This window comes from Pangasianodon hypophthalmus, chromosome 12, assembly GCF_027358585.1.
Source record: "Pangasianodon hypophthalmus isolate fPanHyp1 chromosome 12, fPanHyp1.pri, whole genome shotgun sequence".
In the NCBI taxonomy this organism is placed as follows: Eukaryota; Metazoa; Chordata; class Actinopteri; order Siluriformes; family Pangasiidae; genus Pangasianodon; species Pangasianodon hypophthalmus.
The window spans coordinates 8,739,877-8,754,612 of NC_069721.1; the positions used below are offsets into that span (position 1 = coordinate 8,739,877).

At 39.6% G+C, this 14,736-nt stretch overlaps 1 protein-coding gene across 4 annotated transcripts in view; it reads left to right on the plus strand.

Annotated features, from left to right (window-relative positions):
- wu:fj29h11 (uncharacterized) overlaps window positions 1–14,736 on the plus strand; it is a 43,113-nt gene that overhangs the window by 19,155 nt on the left and 9,222 nt on the right. For all 4 annotated transcript variants that reach the window (XM_034309418.2, XM_034309419.2, XM_053238759.1 and 1 more), the window contains 14 exons: window positions 25–259; window positions 1,660–1,807; window positions 2,062–2,239; window positions 3,414–3,591; window positions 4,018–4,144; window positions 4,236–4,355; window positions 4,928–5,075; window positions 5,880–5,992; window positions 7,166–7,319; window positions 8,548–8,796; window positions 8,897–9,085; window positions 9,811–9,989; window positions 10,995–11,181; window positions 12,311–12,450. In XM_034309418.2, the coding sequence (XP_034165309.2) occupies window positions 25–259; window positions 1,660–1,807; window positions 2,062–2,239; window positions 3,414–3,591; window positions 4,018–4,144; window positions 4,236–4,355; window positions 4,928–5,075; window positions 5,880–5,992; window positions 7,166–7,319; window positions 8,548–8,796; window positions 8,897–9,085; window positions 9,811–9,989; window positions 10,995–11,181; window positions 12,311–12,450 (2,345 nt within the window). The remainder of the gene's footprint in view (window positions 1–24; window positions 260–1,659; window positions 1,808–2,061; window positions 2,240–3,413; window positions 3,592–4,017; window positions 4,145–4,235; window positions 4,356–4,927; window positions 5,076–5,879; window positions 5,993–7,165; window positions 7,320–8,547; window positions 8,797–8,896; window positions 9,086–9,810; window positions 9,990–10,994; window positions 11,182–12,310; window positions 12,451–14,736) is intronic.

Below are 14,736 nucleotides of genomic sequence, written 5' to 3' on the forward strand. Positions count from 1 at the left end.
AACGTTTGCTCTCTGTACATGCAGATATTAATGACAGCGCCAGGAACGGTGCTGAGGATGATGTTGAGGATGATGCAGACGATGAAGATCTCTTTGAACTGGCATCAGAGAAGAACGAGGAGGTTAACAGCAGTGTTGACAGTAAAGAGGAGGATGAGGAGGCTGAAGGTGTAGAAGATTCTCCTGAAGGACAGTCAGACGGGGACGACCCCGTTAGTGAGCAGCTCAGCCAGCAGAGGGCCATCGTGGAAGACATCAGGTTCACCCATTTCCAGTCTTATAATGGATTAGATTTTTTATGTTATGTTCAGTTTCTCTGCATAACTTCAGTTATTGTTTAGGCTATAAATACAGTGTGTGTGTGTGTATATATACATACTTGTGTGTGTGTGTATATATATATATATATATATATATATATATTTTTTTTTTTTTTAATTTTTTTTTTTACAAATGCAGTAATAGAACTGGTTTAAATTTATTCGCAAGTATGCATTGCAATTAACAACTGATATAAAGTTTTTGGTAAAGACTAAAATATTAAAAAAAAAAAAAAGATTTCAGCAGAACATGAGACAGCTACTTTCCCATCGTGTTCAGTTGTAATTTTTGTCCTTAGATGCTTTATAGAAATTAATATAATATCTTTATTAAATCAAAAGTGAACTACTTTGGAAACTGGCCTGGTATTCAGTGATAGAAGAATAAAAAATCATCAAAACATTTTGGATTATGAATGCTCTTATTATTATGCTCTTATCTCTTGTTATTCAACCTAAATTTACATAAGCCTAAAAACTAATCAAACTTTAATGCTTTTATTAGTTTTTAATTTACATAGCTAATTTTTAATTTAGTGATTTAGTAATATTAGTTTTATGGATAGATTAAAACTTGTAGCTACATAAATGATATCTTAAGTGCAAATATCTCGAATATAGTTTTTTCTTTATCTAGTATTTCCTATTATAAGATTACAATAAACCAAATATAAATTATTAAGCCTCTTTCTGGGTATTTTTTTTTTCAAGCTTAAAATTGTTTTATTCTATCGGCAGATTATTTCGTATTATGAATTGATTATTTCAAGTGTTATCTGCCAATTAGCCAATAGAAATAGACAATTTAAATCTTGAAATTAGTAAATATGTCTAGAAATAGGCTTACTGGTCTTATATTTATTATATAATAATCTCATAATGAGAAATATTAGACAACTTTATTCAAGATATCTTCCCTTGCAAAGATATCAGTGTATTTTTGTGCTTGTACTGTACAGTGTGCTTTCATTAGCTACTAGGCTGGAATTTATTTGTGTAATTTAAGATTTCCCCAGCCCACACACACTCTTCCCACCAGCCATTTTCCACAGAACATTCCCATAAACCTTATAAAAAGCAATAACAGAAATTAATTAATCTGCATTTTACTTGGTCAGTTTCCATTTTTTTTTTTTTTTTTTGGAAATTTTGTTTTAGTTTCCATTAACAAAAAAAACCTGTCTCTTGCTGTCTGTGTTTTCAATATTTCTCATCAAAGCTGTTACACACGGCAGACATTTCACATAAATAGAAGGAAACATCATAATATTCCACCTTCTTTCTGCTGAAAAAATCTTAAAATCTCCCTCTGATTCTGTTTGTCCTGTGTTCCGTGTAGGACAAATGAGTTTGGTGTGGGAGTGGAGCTGAATGAAGCGGGTCAGAACCTTATGAAGAAGCAGCAGGCGAGGCTCGGCCGCAGTCTTGAACGCCTCTCCACTGAACTCTACAGCAAAGACACACACTTCGTTCTGGAGCTCATTCAGGTTTGACTACTAGAACATCACCATTCCTGCTGGGAAGTGCAAGAGTGTATTTCATGTTGAGATGAGCACATACTAGAACATTTTCTCTTACTTTCTCTTATTATCTTGGTAACAGTGGAAATAAGTCATTGGGCTTGTCTTATTCTGACAGTTATTACACTGTGTATCTTCTTATCTTTTTTTTTTTTTTTTATTGTAGTTTAAGGCATTGTAAATTATGTGCTGTGAAATCACTGTACTTTATCTGTGCACAGAATGCTGACGATAACAGCTACCCACTAGACAGAAAGGAGGATCCTGCTTTGGCCTTCGTAGTGCAGAAAGACTGCATCACAATTCTGAACAACGAGTGTGGCTTTGAGGAGAAGAACGTGCGAGCTATCTGTGACGTGGGAAAGAGCACTAAGGGAAAACATACGTGTGGCTACATAGGTAAGCAACATGCCAGTTCCATGCTAGCTCAAAGAATAGATGCTTAATTAATCATGTGTCATGTGGACAACCTCAGTAATTCACACCAAACTTCATCCTCTTCCCCAAGAATAAATTACTTATAGAATTCATGGAAAAGCACTTAAAGGGTTTGTTGTAGTTCTACTACATTTCTTGTTATTAAGTCTTTTCGAACCACTACATGTTTGTTTTTTTTTGCTCACTGTAAAAGTATCTGGCTGCGCTGGGCACTTACCGGTTTCAACCATGTTTTTTCCCGAACAGAGTGAGATGGGGGTGGAGTCAAGGGGCGTTGGGGTTGGGTCTTAAAAAATGGGGCCCATTTAAACACAATCAAGCAGGCCGTCACAGCCAAACAGTTTTTTTCTCAGCCACATAATACACGTGTTCAGAGGCCATGGCTTAAACAATTTTTTTCATGTTCTACATATTTTCTGGGATATTTGGACTAGTAAGAATAAGAAAAATCAAGTATGGGACCTTTAATTCTGCCATACAGGCAGATATTGAGTTTTGTGGGGAAACCAAGCATGTGTACTACAGGGTGTCCCTGATGTCTTCCAAATGTCTTCCAAAATTTTTCATTCTTAGATTATATTATATGTATTTTTTCTAAATAGCCTTTAAGAATGCCTTTGACAAAAGAAGAACATATTGAATTCATTCTCATGCTGGATCGGAAAGCTGGCGCAAGGTTGCGATGGACTTTAACAGAAAACATGTTCCACAAATAAGTGGAGGTGTTGCAGACCAACCGAGAAGTGGACATCCACAAACATCCACTGACAAAGGCACAACCGACGTGGTGCTGATGTACATAGCGCCCTGTGTATGGAGCCTTTTGGGACACCCTGTATTATACACATAATAGTATCAGTAGTCTATGTTGTGACCAGCAAATTTTGCTTGTATACAGTGTCAGTTTCAGACCTAGACTGCACAGTGAGTGTTGTATTTTCTGGTGTTTATAGTAAGAAGCCACACTGATGGGAAAATGCACTCTGCACTTGACCGCAGTGCAACAATTTGCAACAGAAGAAAAATGTGATTTCCATTGCCATGTTTTCAATTTCACATTGTCTTTAAGATGCCTTACATCATTTTCTTTCTTTTTCAGTTTACTTTTTCATTGTAAAAATATTTTTTCATACAGGCCAGAAAGGCATTGGCTTTAAATCAGTTTTTAAAGTCACAGACTGTCCTGAGATCCACTCCAACGAATTCCATATCCAATTTGACAAGGCCAGTGGCCCCATGGGATACATCCTGCCTCACTGGGTGGAGGAGGAGAGGCCTGTGCCCTCTGTTGCCAAGGAGATAGCTGAGAAAAGGTTAAAAAAAGATTTTTTCTATTTAAACACAAGATATTGCAATGTGTACTCTGACTATGTGTTCATGCTTATTTTGTGCTCAGTGTATGCTACACACTGCACATAGCTAAATACCTACATGTAGTATTTAACATAATAATGTTTTCAAATAGTCTTTAGTGGAGTTCCAGCCTGTCAGTCCCAATGAAGGAGGCGTGGCCTCTGTGCCTGTCATTCACAGTAACGAAGGCGTGGCCTCTGTTCATGCTGTAGAATAAATATAAGCAGATGTGTCAGTTAATTTTGTATTGTGTGTTAGAGTTTTTATATTTGATGCATCATCACTTTACATTTGGTTTTAAATGAAGTGACAATGAAAGCGTCTTACATCTAACTTGAAGATTACTGTAGACTGATCCTATCCCATCCCTTGCATTTCCTATATAGCTGGACCACAAAGATCTTCCTGCCTCTTCGATCAGAGAGCTACCAGACCAAAAACCTTTTCCATGATGTGCACCCATCTCTCCTGCTCTTCCTCCACCGTCTCCGCTCCATCAGTATCTACAGTGAGGTGAGCAAGGCTTTGTCATTGTCACAGCTGCACAGAAAAATGCAGATCTACATGAGGAAGGCTCATGTTGTGTGTTTGGATTGTGAGACAGGCTGAGAAGAAGGTGGTGTCCATGACGAGACGAGATCTGAGTCACAACATCCTGGAAGTGGAGCACACAGGTGGTGTGGAGCGCTGGCTAGTCGTCAAGAAGATGCTCCACCCTAAGAATGTGAGGCACACACACACACACACACACACACACACACACACACACACAGGACTCACTTACTAATGCTGCTTTTTCCTCTATTAATAATGGGAGCTTGCCTGTACTCCTTTACTCCTTCTGAGAGTCTTGGCCTATTTTCCAAGTTTTCTTGACAGTTTTATTCAGATTTTTGAAAATGTTGTAGTGGTCTGGGGCTGTGTGTGTCGACTAAGTGTTACACAGCTTGCACCTGGTGGACTTGTTATTTCCATCTCATTAAAATGGCAATTGGTCTTATTAACAAGGGGAACTGAATTAATTTCCTTTGTCTTGAGACCTTTGTGAATGTTCACAGCCTAGTGATGTGTTTCTGGATATCTAGTTTCAGCTGATTCTCTTATTAATTCTGTTTCTATATTAATTTTCACAAGGAAATTGGTTGGTGAGGAGGAACAATTTCTCCTTCATTGTAACAGTGGAATCTTGAGCACAATTCACTGATTACTTTGTTCCCAAACTGCACAATGTTGTTTTGATCTGTGTTTCATTGCAGGTTGAACAATCTTTCTTTGTCTGTCTGTGTGTGTGTGTAGATTAAGGTGGACGTGGAATCTACAGAGCTAGCACTTGCCTTTCAGCTCACTAATGGCTCTGAGGGTGAAGTGAAGGTTCAGCCTCGGCAGCAGCCCGTCTTCGCCTTTCTGCCCCTGCGAAGCTTCGGCTTCCGCTTCATTGTCCAAGGTCTGATTTCGCTCCCATATTCCTTCACTCTGATTTTATCAACTGCTGTTCACTGTAGCGTTGAAACAATGAAGTTGGTATAAGGCTACTTGGTATTTTGGATCAACATTTGGAGAAATGTTGCCATTGTGCTCCCAATAATAGATAAGCATTCACCCTATAGTCCAGAGAGCGTGAGTTTGAATCCCAAAGATGCCTCAGCTGTCCGCGGCCAGGAGTCCAAGACAGCAAACTTGGCCATTTCCCTGTCAGTCAGCGCGACACTTGCCAATCTTGGGTATGCAGAAGAGGGCAGATAGCATTTCCTCCAGGTGTGTTACACTGCCATGTGAACCAGCATGAGCAGCAGGTCAAAAAGATGAGGAAGCATGTGATAGTCTTCACTGTTCCTGGTTGGTAGCTGCCATATGATTGGGGGGGGAGCTAGCAGATGGGTGGGACTTGGCCAAAACCAAAATTATGGACAAAATGGGAAAAAATAATTTTTTTAAAAATTGATATTTTGCACTCTCTCCTCTACTAAGCAGTGTGTTTTTGTCAAACTCAAGGGTAGCCTGAAAATTTGAGTCCCTGAAACAAATATAAAAGTCATGTGGCACATGTGAAATACAGTTTTATTGTAAGCTTTGAAGAACTATGTGTTTACATACGGTGTATTGATTGTTTTTATCAGTTTATTTATCTCTAATTGGATGTGAGTTATGGCCATTCATATACAAAACAAAGAGAAGAAAGTCAATAGTGTCTTATTGTGTTATATGAGGAACTATGTAAAGCTGTGTCTCTTTTACTGGGTCCCTGCAGGAGATTTTGACATTCCTTCCTCTAGAGAGGATGTTGATAGAGACAGTTCCTGGAATCAGTGGCTCCGGTCTGAAATCCCCCAACTCTTCCTGCAAGCCATGGATGTTTTCAGTGTAAGCACAGAGTGGCATAGAATGAGGTTATGGACTGTAATGTATACCATATGCTTACACACACACACACAGACACACACACAATCTATATATATAGACAAGTGAAAAATTAAAGGAAAAACTGATGGTTCTGTTATGTCTGTGGGGGGGCATTTATTTATGGCATGGTTTACGTCCATGTGTTCCCTTAGAGTGAAGAGTCAGTGCAAATCAATATGTTCTTCTGACTGATCACCTTCATCTTTTGAAACATTTCTATCCTGATAGGAGTGACAACGTCACCATCCACATGGCATGAGGGCTCACTGAGTAGTTTAACGAGGATGTACAGTCTGGTCCATAAGTATTTGGACAGTGATCATTTTGCCTCTGTACACCACCATAATGGATTTGAAATGAAGCAATCAATATGGGATTGCAGTGTAGACTTTCAGCTTTAATTCGAGAGGTTTAAAATATTGCATTAACTGTTTAGGAATTATAGCCTTTTTTTTCCCACAGAGTCTTTCCATTTTCACAGGCTCAAAAGTAATTGGACAATTGACTGATAAGCAGTTTCATGGCCAGGGGTGGCCTCTTTCTTTGTTATTTCATGACAAATTAAGGAGATAAAACGTCTAGAGTTGATTTCAAGCGTTGAATTTGCATTTTGTAGCTGTTCATGGGATCTCTCAATATGCGGTCTAACGAGGTGTCAGTGCAAGTGAAGGAGACCATCATTAGGCTGAAAAAACAAAACAGACCTATCAGAGAGATAGCAGAAATGTTAGGTGTGACCAAATGAACAATTTGGTACATTTAAAAAAAGGAATACAAATCATACGCTATGGCCTTCACAGTCACCATGTTTCAGTCCATTTGAATACGTATGGGAGAGTCGTATGTTAGACAGCACTCTCCATCATCATCATCTTTAAAACACTAATTAAGGGAATATCATTTTGAAAGAATGGTTCTCATCCCGTGAGTACAGTACCAGAAACTTTGCCAAGGTGTATTGAAGCTGTTCTGGTAGCTAATAGTGGCCCAACACCTTACTAATACACTTTATGTTGTTGTTGTTTTTTAATGTCACCTGTCTTTATATATGTCACATCCCATGTTAATTTTGCATATGGCTTGCGAATGTTTTGCTTAGATTTATATGGTTAATGCACAACTGTTTCATTACAGAGTCACCCCGAGTTTAGTGGGCTGCAGGGACTCTGCCACTTTTTGCAGTATATCCCCCAGCCTAGTGAAATCCTGGACTTTTTCAACCCTGTGGCCAAACAGATCATCCAGCTGCTGAAGGGGAAACCCTGCCTTCCAGCCAAGATGGACAGCAGTGAGTCTGCAATGCATGCTTTCACTCTAGCGCTGTCTGAGTCTTCATGTTTATGGATGTACGTACTGTATATGTTTTTATTTGAGAACAGAGGGTAGGTTTGAAAATCCTGGCAGTTTCACACCACCAGACCTCAAAGCCTGTCACATGACCTGAATGTGTCATATAATGTCATAGGTGTGAATAACACACAGAAATTCAGAGTTGATTCACTACTGGATAGATTTAATTTCAAAATGGCCTGCATGACTGCAAATACGGTACGTGCAAATAGGCACGTGCAAAGAAATGCTGTAGAGCAATGATGCCTTCAAAAATAGTGAAATTAAATGAAGTGAAGTGAAGTGACTTGTGGCCAAGTATGGTGACCCATACTAGGAATTTGTGCTCTGCATTTAACCCATCCAAGTGCACACACACAGTAGTGAACACACACCCGGAGCAGTGGGCAGCCTTTTTTTGCTGCTGCGCCCGGGGAGCAGTTGGGGGTTCGGTGCCTTGCTCAAGGGTCTCACCTCAGTCGTGGTATTGAGGGTGGGAGAGAGCGCTGGTCATTCACTCCCCCCACCTACAATCCCTGCTGGACCTGAGACTCGAACCCACAACCTTCAGGTTCACGTTCGGGTTGCAAGTCCGACTCTCTATCCATTAGGCCACGACTGCCTGAATGTTTCTGCATTTAAAAAAAATACTATAAAAAGCAGTAAACAGTAATAAATGAAACAAAGTCAATATTTGGTGTGACAGCCTGTTGCTTTAAAAAAAAAATAGTAGTCTCAGGTACAGTGTGTGCAGTTTTATAAGGAAATGAGCTGTAAGTGTTACTGAGCGTCTTGCAGAAGCAGCCACAGTTCTTCTGGAGACTTTGACTTTTACACTCGCTTCTTATTTTTGCAGCAAAACCCAGCAGCCTTCATTATGTTTTTTTGTCTGAAAAGTGTCTCTTATGTAATATGCTGCTTTTTTTTACTGACATACAAACATTTTTCTGTAACATTTAATTTTGTGCTGGAAAACTAACTAACTATTTATAAATCTAAAATGTTTTTGTACTGAGTCAATAATGTAGAATTCATAAAATACAAATCTATAACAAAGTTTGTACTAAAAAAAATAGGGTAGACTTTTGCACAGTACTGTAGATGAAATAGATGTTTGCTTTTTTTTTTATTGCTTTTGGACTGGATTGCAAAAGAATTGCTTGCTAAAAAAATCTCTGGTGTTGCAGAAGGCAGAGTGGAGTTCAAGCTGCCTTCGCAGGTGGCTGTGTGCCAGGACCCTCTGTTCCAGGACGTGATCGGAGGAGAGGAGCTGTGTAAGCACCTGAACCTGTCATACCTTCACCCTGCACTGCAGTCATCACTGTCATCTTCTCTGCTCACTGCTCTGGGTGTCCAGCGACTGAAGGCTTCTAACATCACCACCGTCATCTGTGCAATGGCCAAGAGTCTCGTACAGGAGGGTGATATTCACTCAGGTATAACAGATCAAAGAGGCTGAGAGCCAACTCTGTTATGTTTTTAATTTAAATGCACACATAAAGAGGGTCTTTTTTGAGTTCTGTTTTGCTTCTCCAGATGCCAGTCTGAAAAAGCTGGCCAAGCTGCTGGCATGTAATTTCCGTGCTCTGGAATCTGAGTACAACGAGGTGGATAGCCTGCTGCAGGCCCTCCGAGATGTTCCCATGATCCCTCTGGCAGACGGTCGTATGGTGGCTCTCAACGCAGAGGCTGTCTTCTTTCCTCTCAGTGAGGAGACTCACAGAGGTAGAACCAAAATAAGCTCACCATCATATTCCAACATGCACAGTCATTAGCTATTAAAATAATTACATGCTGCTTTGTTTCCTTCCTGGCGTCGCTGCTGTTTTTGTAAACAGCATCATTTGAAGCACCTGCTGTATTTCAACTCAACTTTATTTGTGGTGCCTTTTATATTTGAAAAGCATCAGAAGGCAGCTAAATAATACAAGCCAATAATTCAACAAAAACAAAATAAAAAAATATGAATCCAATAAAAGGAAATAAAAATACATGAAAAATAAACACAAGAAGTAAGACTATATGTTTTAGCATGGATCTGCTACTTTATAAGAATTTTAAACAAATTTATGTAAATGCAGTGAATAAATAGATCCTGAATTAATTAAATGAGTCATCATGGGCACTGGAATAGTGAACATAAGCATGATACTGGTGCTCATACCATTCTACTTCTCTGTGAGATAATATTGTGTATATGTGTATTGGCTGTCAAATAAGTCCTAAAAGATGGTGTCTTCTGTGGAAAAAGCCAGAGAGAATTATAAAGAGGAAAGATAACCCTATGTGGCAGGTGAGGCTGTGGCTAAAAGCAGAAACCAGAAGAATTAAATATTAATGCTTGTGTTCAAGGAGATCAGGCCAGCTTCACTGGAAGTGGGTCAGAGGCACTCATGTGCAGTGAAAGCCACACCCCCTTACGCAACACTGTTTCATCTCCATTATCGCAGGCCTGGATGCTCTGTACAAGGACCTGAAAATAGTGGAGCCGCGGCTGCTGGCATGTCTGGATAAGTTGGGTAACTCTCAGGTGCGCGAGCTGCTCTGTAGGCTGCAGGTTCATGAGCTGGAGCCCAAAGAGGTGCTGCAGAAGCACATCTACCCCATACTGAAGAAAGCTGCTTGGAAGGTCAGAACACGTCCTGCACAGTTACGCTGAGAGCAGCATGTGCTGGTCTGATTTATTTTTGTTGCGAAAGAGATGGATGTCTGGGATTTTAGGAAGTAAAGAATAAACCACAACAGGGTGTGCGGTTCTAAGAGATTAAAGTGTTTTATTTGTTGTATGCCATAGCCATTTCTTTAAATTAATACAATTCAGTTTTATTTGTATAATGCTTTTAACAACAGACTCTGTCACAAAGCAACTTTACAGAAATCCAGATATCAAATTTTAATTTAAGTTTATCCTTAATGAACAAGCCAAAGGCGACGGTGGCAAGGAAAAACTCCCTGAGGTGAGAAGAGGAAGAGACACATCAAATTTTTAATCCATTTATAATTATATTTAATATTGTGGAATGTCTGAGAAGTTCACTAACATTAATAGCAGCTATAAACAGTCATTCTCTCACCAGTCTCTCTTTTTTATTTCAAATAATATGACAAAAGAATGACGCTTTCATGTTACTGAGAACTTAAAGGAACAGTTTTACCTCTGACTGTTACAAAGCACAGACACTGGAGACTCCTTCCAAAAATGCTGAATAAAAATGTTACCATATCAGTGATTACGCAAAGGTTTTTAATCTGTTTATACAGAGCTGCTAAGAGACCCATATGAAAATAGGGATCAGAGGCCCATGTCAGGGCGTTATTCGCTGCGTCCCAGTCCCTGTGTTACTACAGAAACCTATTTAAAAAAAGCTCAATAATATAAATTTGCCTTGCAACTGTTACAAAAAAAAAAAAATAAAAAATCACCACCTTCTGACCAATCAGAATCCAGTATTCAACAATGCTATGGTATAGGCTTTTGTAATGAACATGAAAATTTAAAGAATTATTAATCATCTCTACTTCCAAACACTGCTACTAAGAACGAAGATATGAAAATGTGAACATGAAGCAGGACATGCAGTAAGATGTATTAACGCTGACATTATTATTACTATGCGCACTTCCTATGCCACAGGAAAAGCCGATGGACATCACTATCAGCTACCTGATGTTTATCAAGGAGCATTCGCAGGAGCAAGACTACAGGGTGCTGAGGGAAGCTATCCCTGTACTCACAAACAAGGGTTTCCTCTGCCCCAGCCACAGCAAAGTGCAGTTCTCCAAAGAGTACGGCAACATCGACCTGCCCACCAAGCTGCCTGGTAAATATCGCACTCTGCCTGTCAGCCTGTGTTTGTATGCCAAACAGAAATACTCCTACTCATACATATGGCACTATACATGATGAAACTGTTTGGCACTATATCCCTGACCATCTGTGAGTCATGGTTTACCCATCCCCATGTATGAACGAAGCATTTTTTTCTCCGTGGGTCCTTCACACTTGCGAAAAATAAACATGGTAGAAGCATGTTTAAAAGAGAAAGATGACCAAATTCTAAAATAATAATTTGAAATTTCAGCTAGGTACTGTAATCTACAGTATATTCACAGCACAACAAGAAAATGTACATGATCAAATTGGCTTAATGGTTAGCATGTTTGCCTCACACCTCCAGGCTTGGGGGTTTGAATCCCATCCTGTGTGCACAGAGCTTGCATGTTCTCCCTGTGCCTCGCGGGGTTTCCTCCAGGTACCCTGGTTTCCTCCCCCAGTTCAAAGACATTGTAGGCTGATTGGTGTTTTCAAATTGTCCGTAGTGTGTGAATGGGTGTGCAGTTTTGCCCTGTGATGGGTCGGCACCCTGTCCAGGGTGTCCCCTGCCTTGTGCCCCGAGTTCCCTGGGATAGGCTCCAGGCTCCCCTGCGACCCTGTGTAGGATAAGCGGTAAGGAGAATGGATGGAATTTAAAAAAAGTGGGTTTTTGAACACAAGCTGATCGCGGATAGAGATTGTTCTGTGAGATTAAAATAAGATCAAAAACAGCCGGTTTCATCTAGCTGTTTCTTATTAGGCTCAATCTCTCTCAATCTAAAAGAATGAGATCTTACAGTATAACTCAGCAAGGAGAGACACCTTTGTGTCAGTTAAGGCAAGATTATAATCATACCTGCTTTTCAGTCAGGTTTATTTTCTATGAATGTACTCTCACAGTGAAACTGTTCCAGACTATGACAGATAGAACCTATAGAATGTTATAATACTGAGGTCATGAACTGCAAGAACGATTAATTATAAAGAATTAATTAGAAATCGGAGAGCATGGATGTTGGATGGATGATAGTGTAAAACCCTGGACCTGGCTACACCTTGCTGTCACTCTTCTTTCTCATCCCCTTTTTGTTTTTCCTCTTTCCCATTCCATCTTCCTCTCTACCTCTCCCTCTCAGGTGTGGACTGGGTGCTGCTGGATTCATGCTACCTGCATGATGGAGATCTATCAGGATGGAGGGATTTCTTGAGTGACCTCGGAGTGAGGGATCTTCTCATTTTCAGGAAGGAGCGATGCACCCTCAGAGCCACAGAGCTGGTAAGAGACCCATATGAAAATGGGGATCAGAGACCCATGCCCGGGCGTTATCCCCTGCATCCCAGGCCCCAGCATGTTGCTGAAGGTTCTGAGCCTGCCTAATGAAGTAGTCCAGCATTCCAAAGGTGTAGCCACATGACTGTCACCGGGCGGCAGCTTCCACCTTTATAATAAGGCTTGAAACTCTAACTTTGACTTCAAATCATATCCTTGAGAGCTCTGCTATTACTCCTATGCCATTTATAATGACTTAATTCATCCTATCAATCTCTCATATTGATTTAAATCTGTATTGTGTACATAGTTGTAGGTAGTTTGATCAAACTCCTTGTGTATTAGGAACTTCAGAGCAGCTATGATTATATCATTATGTTCATTCATTCATTATGTGGCCAAATCCTCAGATTTCTGTAAATGTAGCCATATCCTATGAAAAAAATAGAACATAATGAGTGGTGTTGCTATAGGAAATTAATCAATGGTGAATCTCAAAGTGTTTTATTCCTCTCATATACTGCAATTTAAAACACCCCCCCTCCCCCCTTTCCCCAAAGTGGGTGGCCAATTTCCATCCACCAGCCAGCTCTTTCCTATCATGCAACACTTATCAAGAGGGGAGGGCGTAAACTATTGCATGCTTCCTACGAGACACGTGAAGCCAGCCAACTGCAACTTTTCCAACTGCTGATAATGCGGCTTCACAGGGCAGCGTAACACCCTCAGAGGAAAGCACAATCTGCCCTCTTGCGCATACATGAGCTTACAGACATGGCTAGTGTTGCTGTGATTGACAGGGGCGATAGAGTATGCCATTCCTCCCACCCAGAGATCATGGCCAATTTTGCTCTCTTGGCTCCTGGCCACAGATAGCTGTGGCAATGTTGGGATTAATTCTTGCAATAACTGAACAAAAGGGTGAATATTTTTCTGTTGCTCCACTCAGGAACCCCATGATTTCATTTTTCTAATTAGCTGTCACTTCTTATCCATTTATATTTACATTTAATGGAAAAAATCCAGCTTGTCATGTTACAAAGTACAAAAGTACAAAGTCTGTCCCTAAGAGTCTCCCGTCTCCTTATAGATAAGCTTCACCATGTCAGTGATTATGTTTCCTTTCTTAAATAACAAACAATAATCATTTATTATTACACTTATATATTGAATTAAAGGAATTAAAGGGAAAGTAATGGAGAGTTTGAAGGTGAAGTGTAGTTTTCTCTGTTTAAAATGGAAGGGTTTACATTTCCAGACTGTTAAAATTGTCCCTGCTATACCTTGCATGATTTTATGTGGGAAAATCTAAGACCATTTATTCATGAAGGTAAACTGCTTTATGCCAGCCTACAGCACAGATCTAAGTAATAGCAGAGCAGTGGTCAGTTACGCATAGAGCATAGAGGCAGACCTTTTGGAGATCTAACATGGCTGTGCCTATCAATAAGCACGGATATAATCCATTCATTACTCCCACCTGCAGTCTCCCTCAGCATGCATTAAACAAATGATTGTCCTAGTGTTCCTGCATCCCAGCAGTTGTGTTCATTTGTTGTAGTAATGTGTGTTTAGCGGGGATGACACTGGGAGAGGTGAAATGCCAGCAGAAATTATAGTATTTGGAGACATGCTGGATTTGCAGCACTCGTGCATCTGACCTACATTTCTGCAATTTTCTGCGCTGCTTTGAAAAGAGCTTTAAGTGCGATTCTCTTTTGCATGCAAGTCAGTGTGAAATTGCTACTTGCAGTGAGAAACCCATTCAGTGCTGTAACTGGAATGAAGGCTTCTTTAACGCCTTAAATTCTCTCCTGTCATTCCCCTATAGACTTTCTTTCCAGTCCCATGCTGCTCTGTTTAACTGCATCTGGAGCCCTAAGCATGAAAGCTAATATATCAGTAGAGAGATTTTTTTCCATTGCCACTTTTGAGTCACTTTGAAGCAGTAGTGGGTGAATATGAAAGTACATTTAGGTTCAAGATGCTGTATCATAAAAGCAAAAAAAAAAAAAAAAAAACATTGAAATGTCCTTCAGATATAATGGATAATTATAAACCAAAAAAAAAATATATAAGGCACAATTTAAGCTATACTACTTGGATAACAAGTACAAAAGTCACATTGTAAGAATACACCACCAAAACAACCAGGATTATTATTTTTAATATTTTTTGCAATCTCTATATTTTGCTGTTACATTTAGTTATATTTTCCAATGTGTTTTCTGTTTTTCTAGATGAAGTTCTTGTGAGTTATGTTTAATTTCTGTTTAATTATGTTTAACTTTT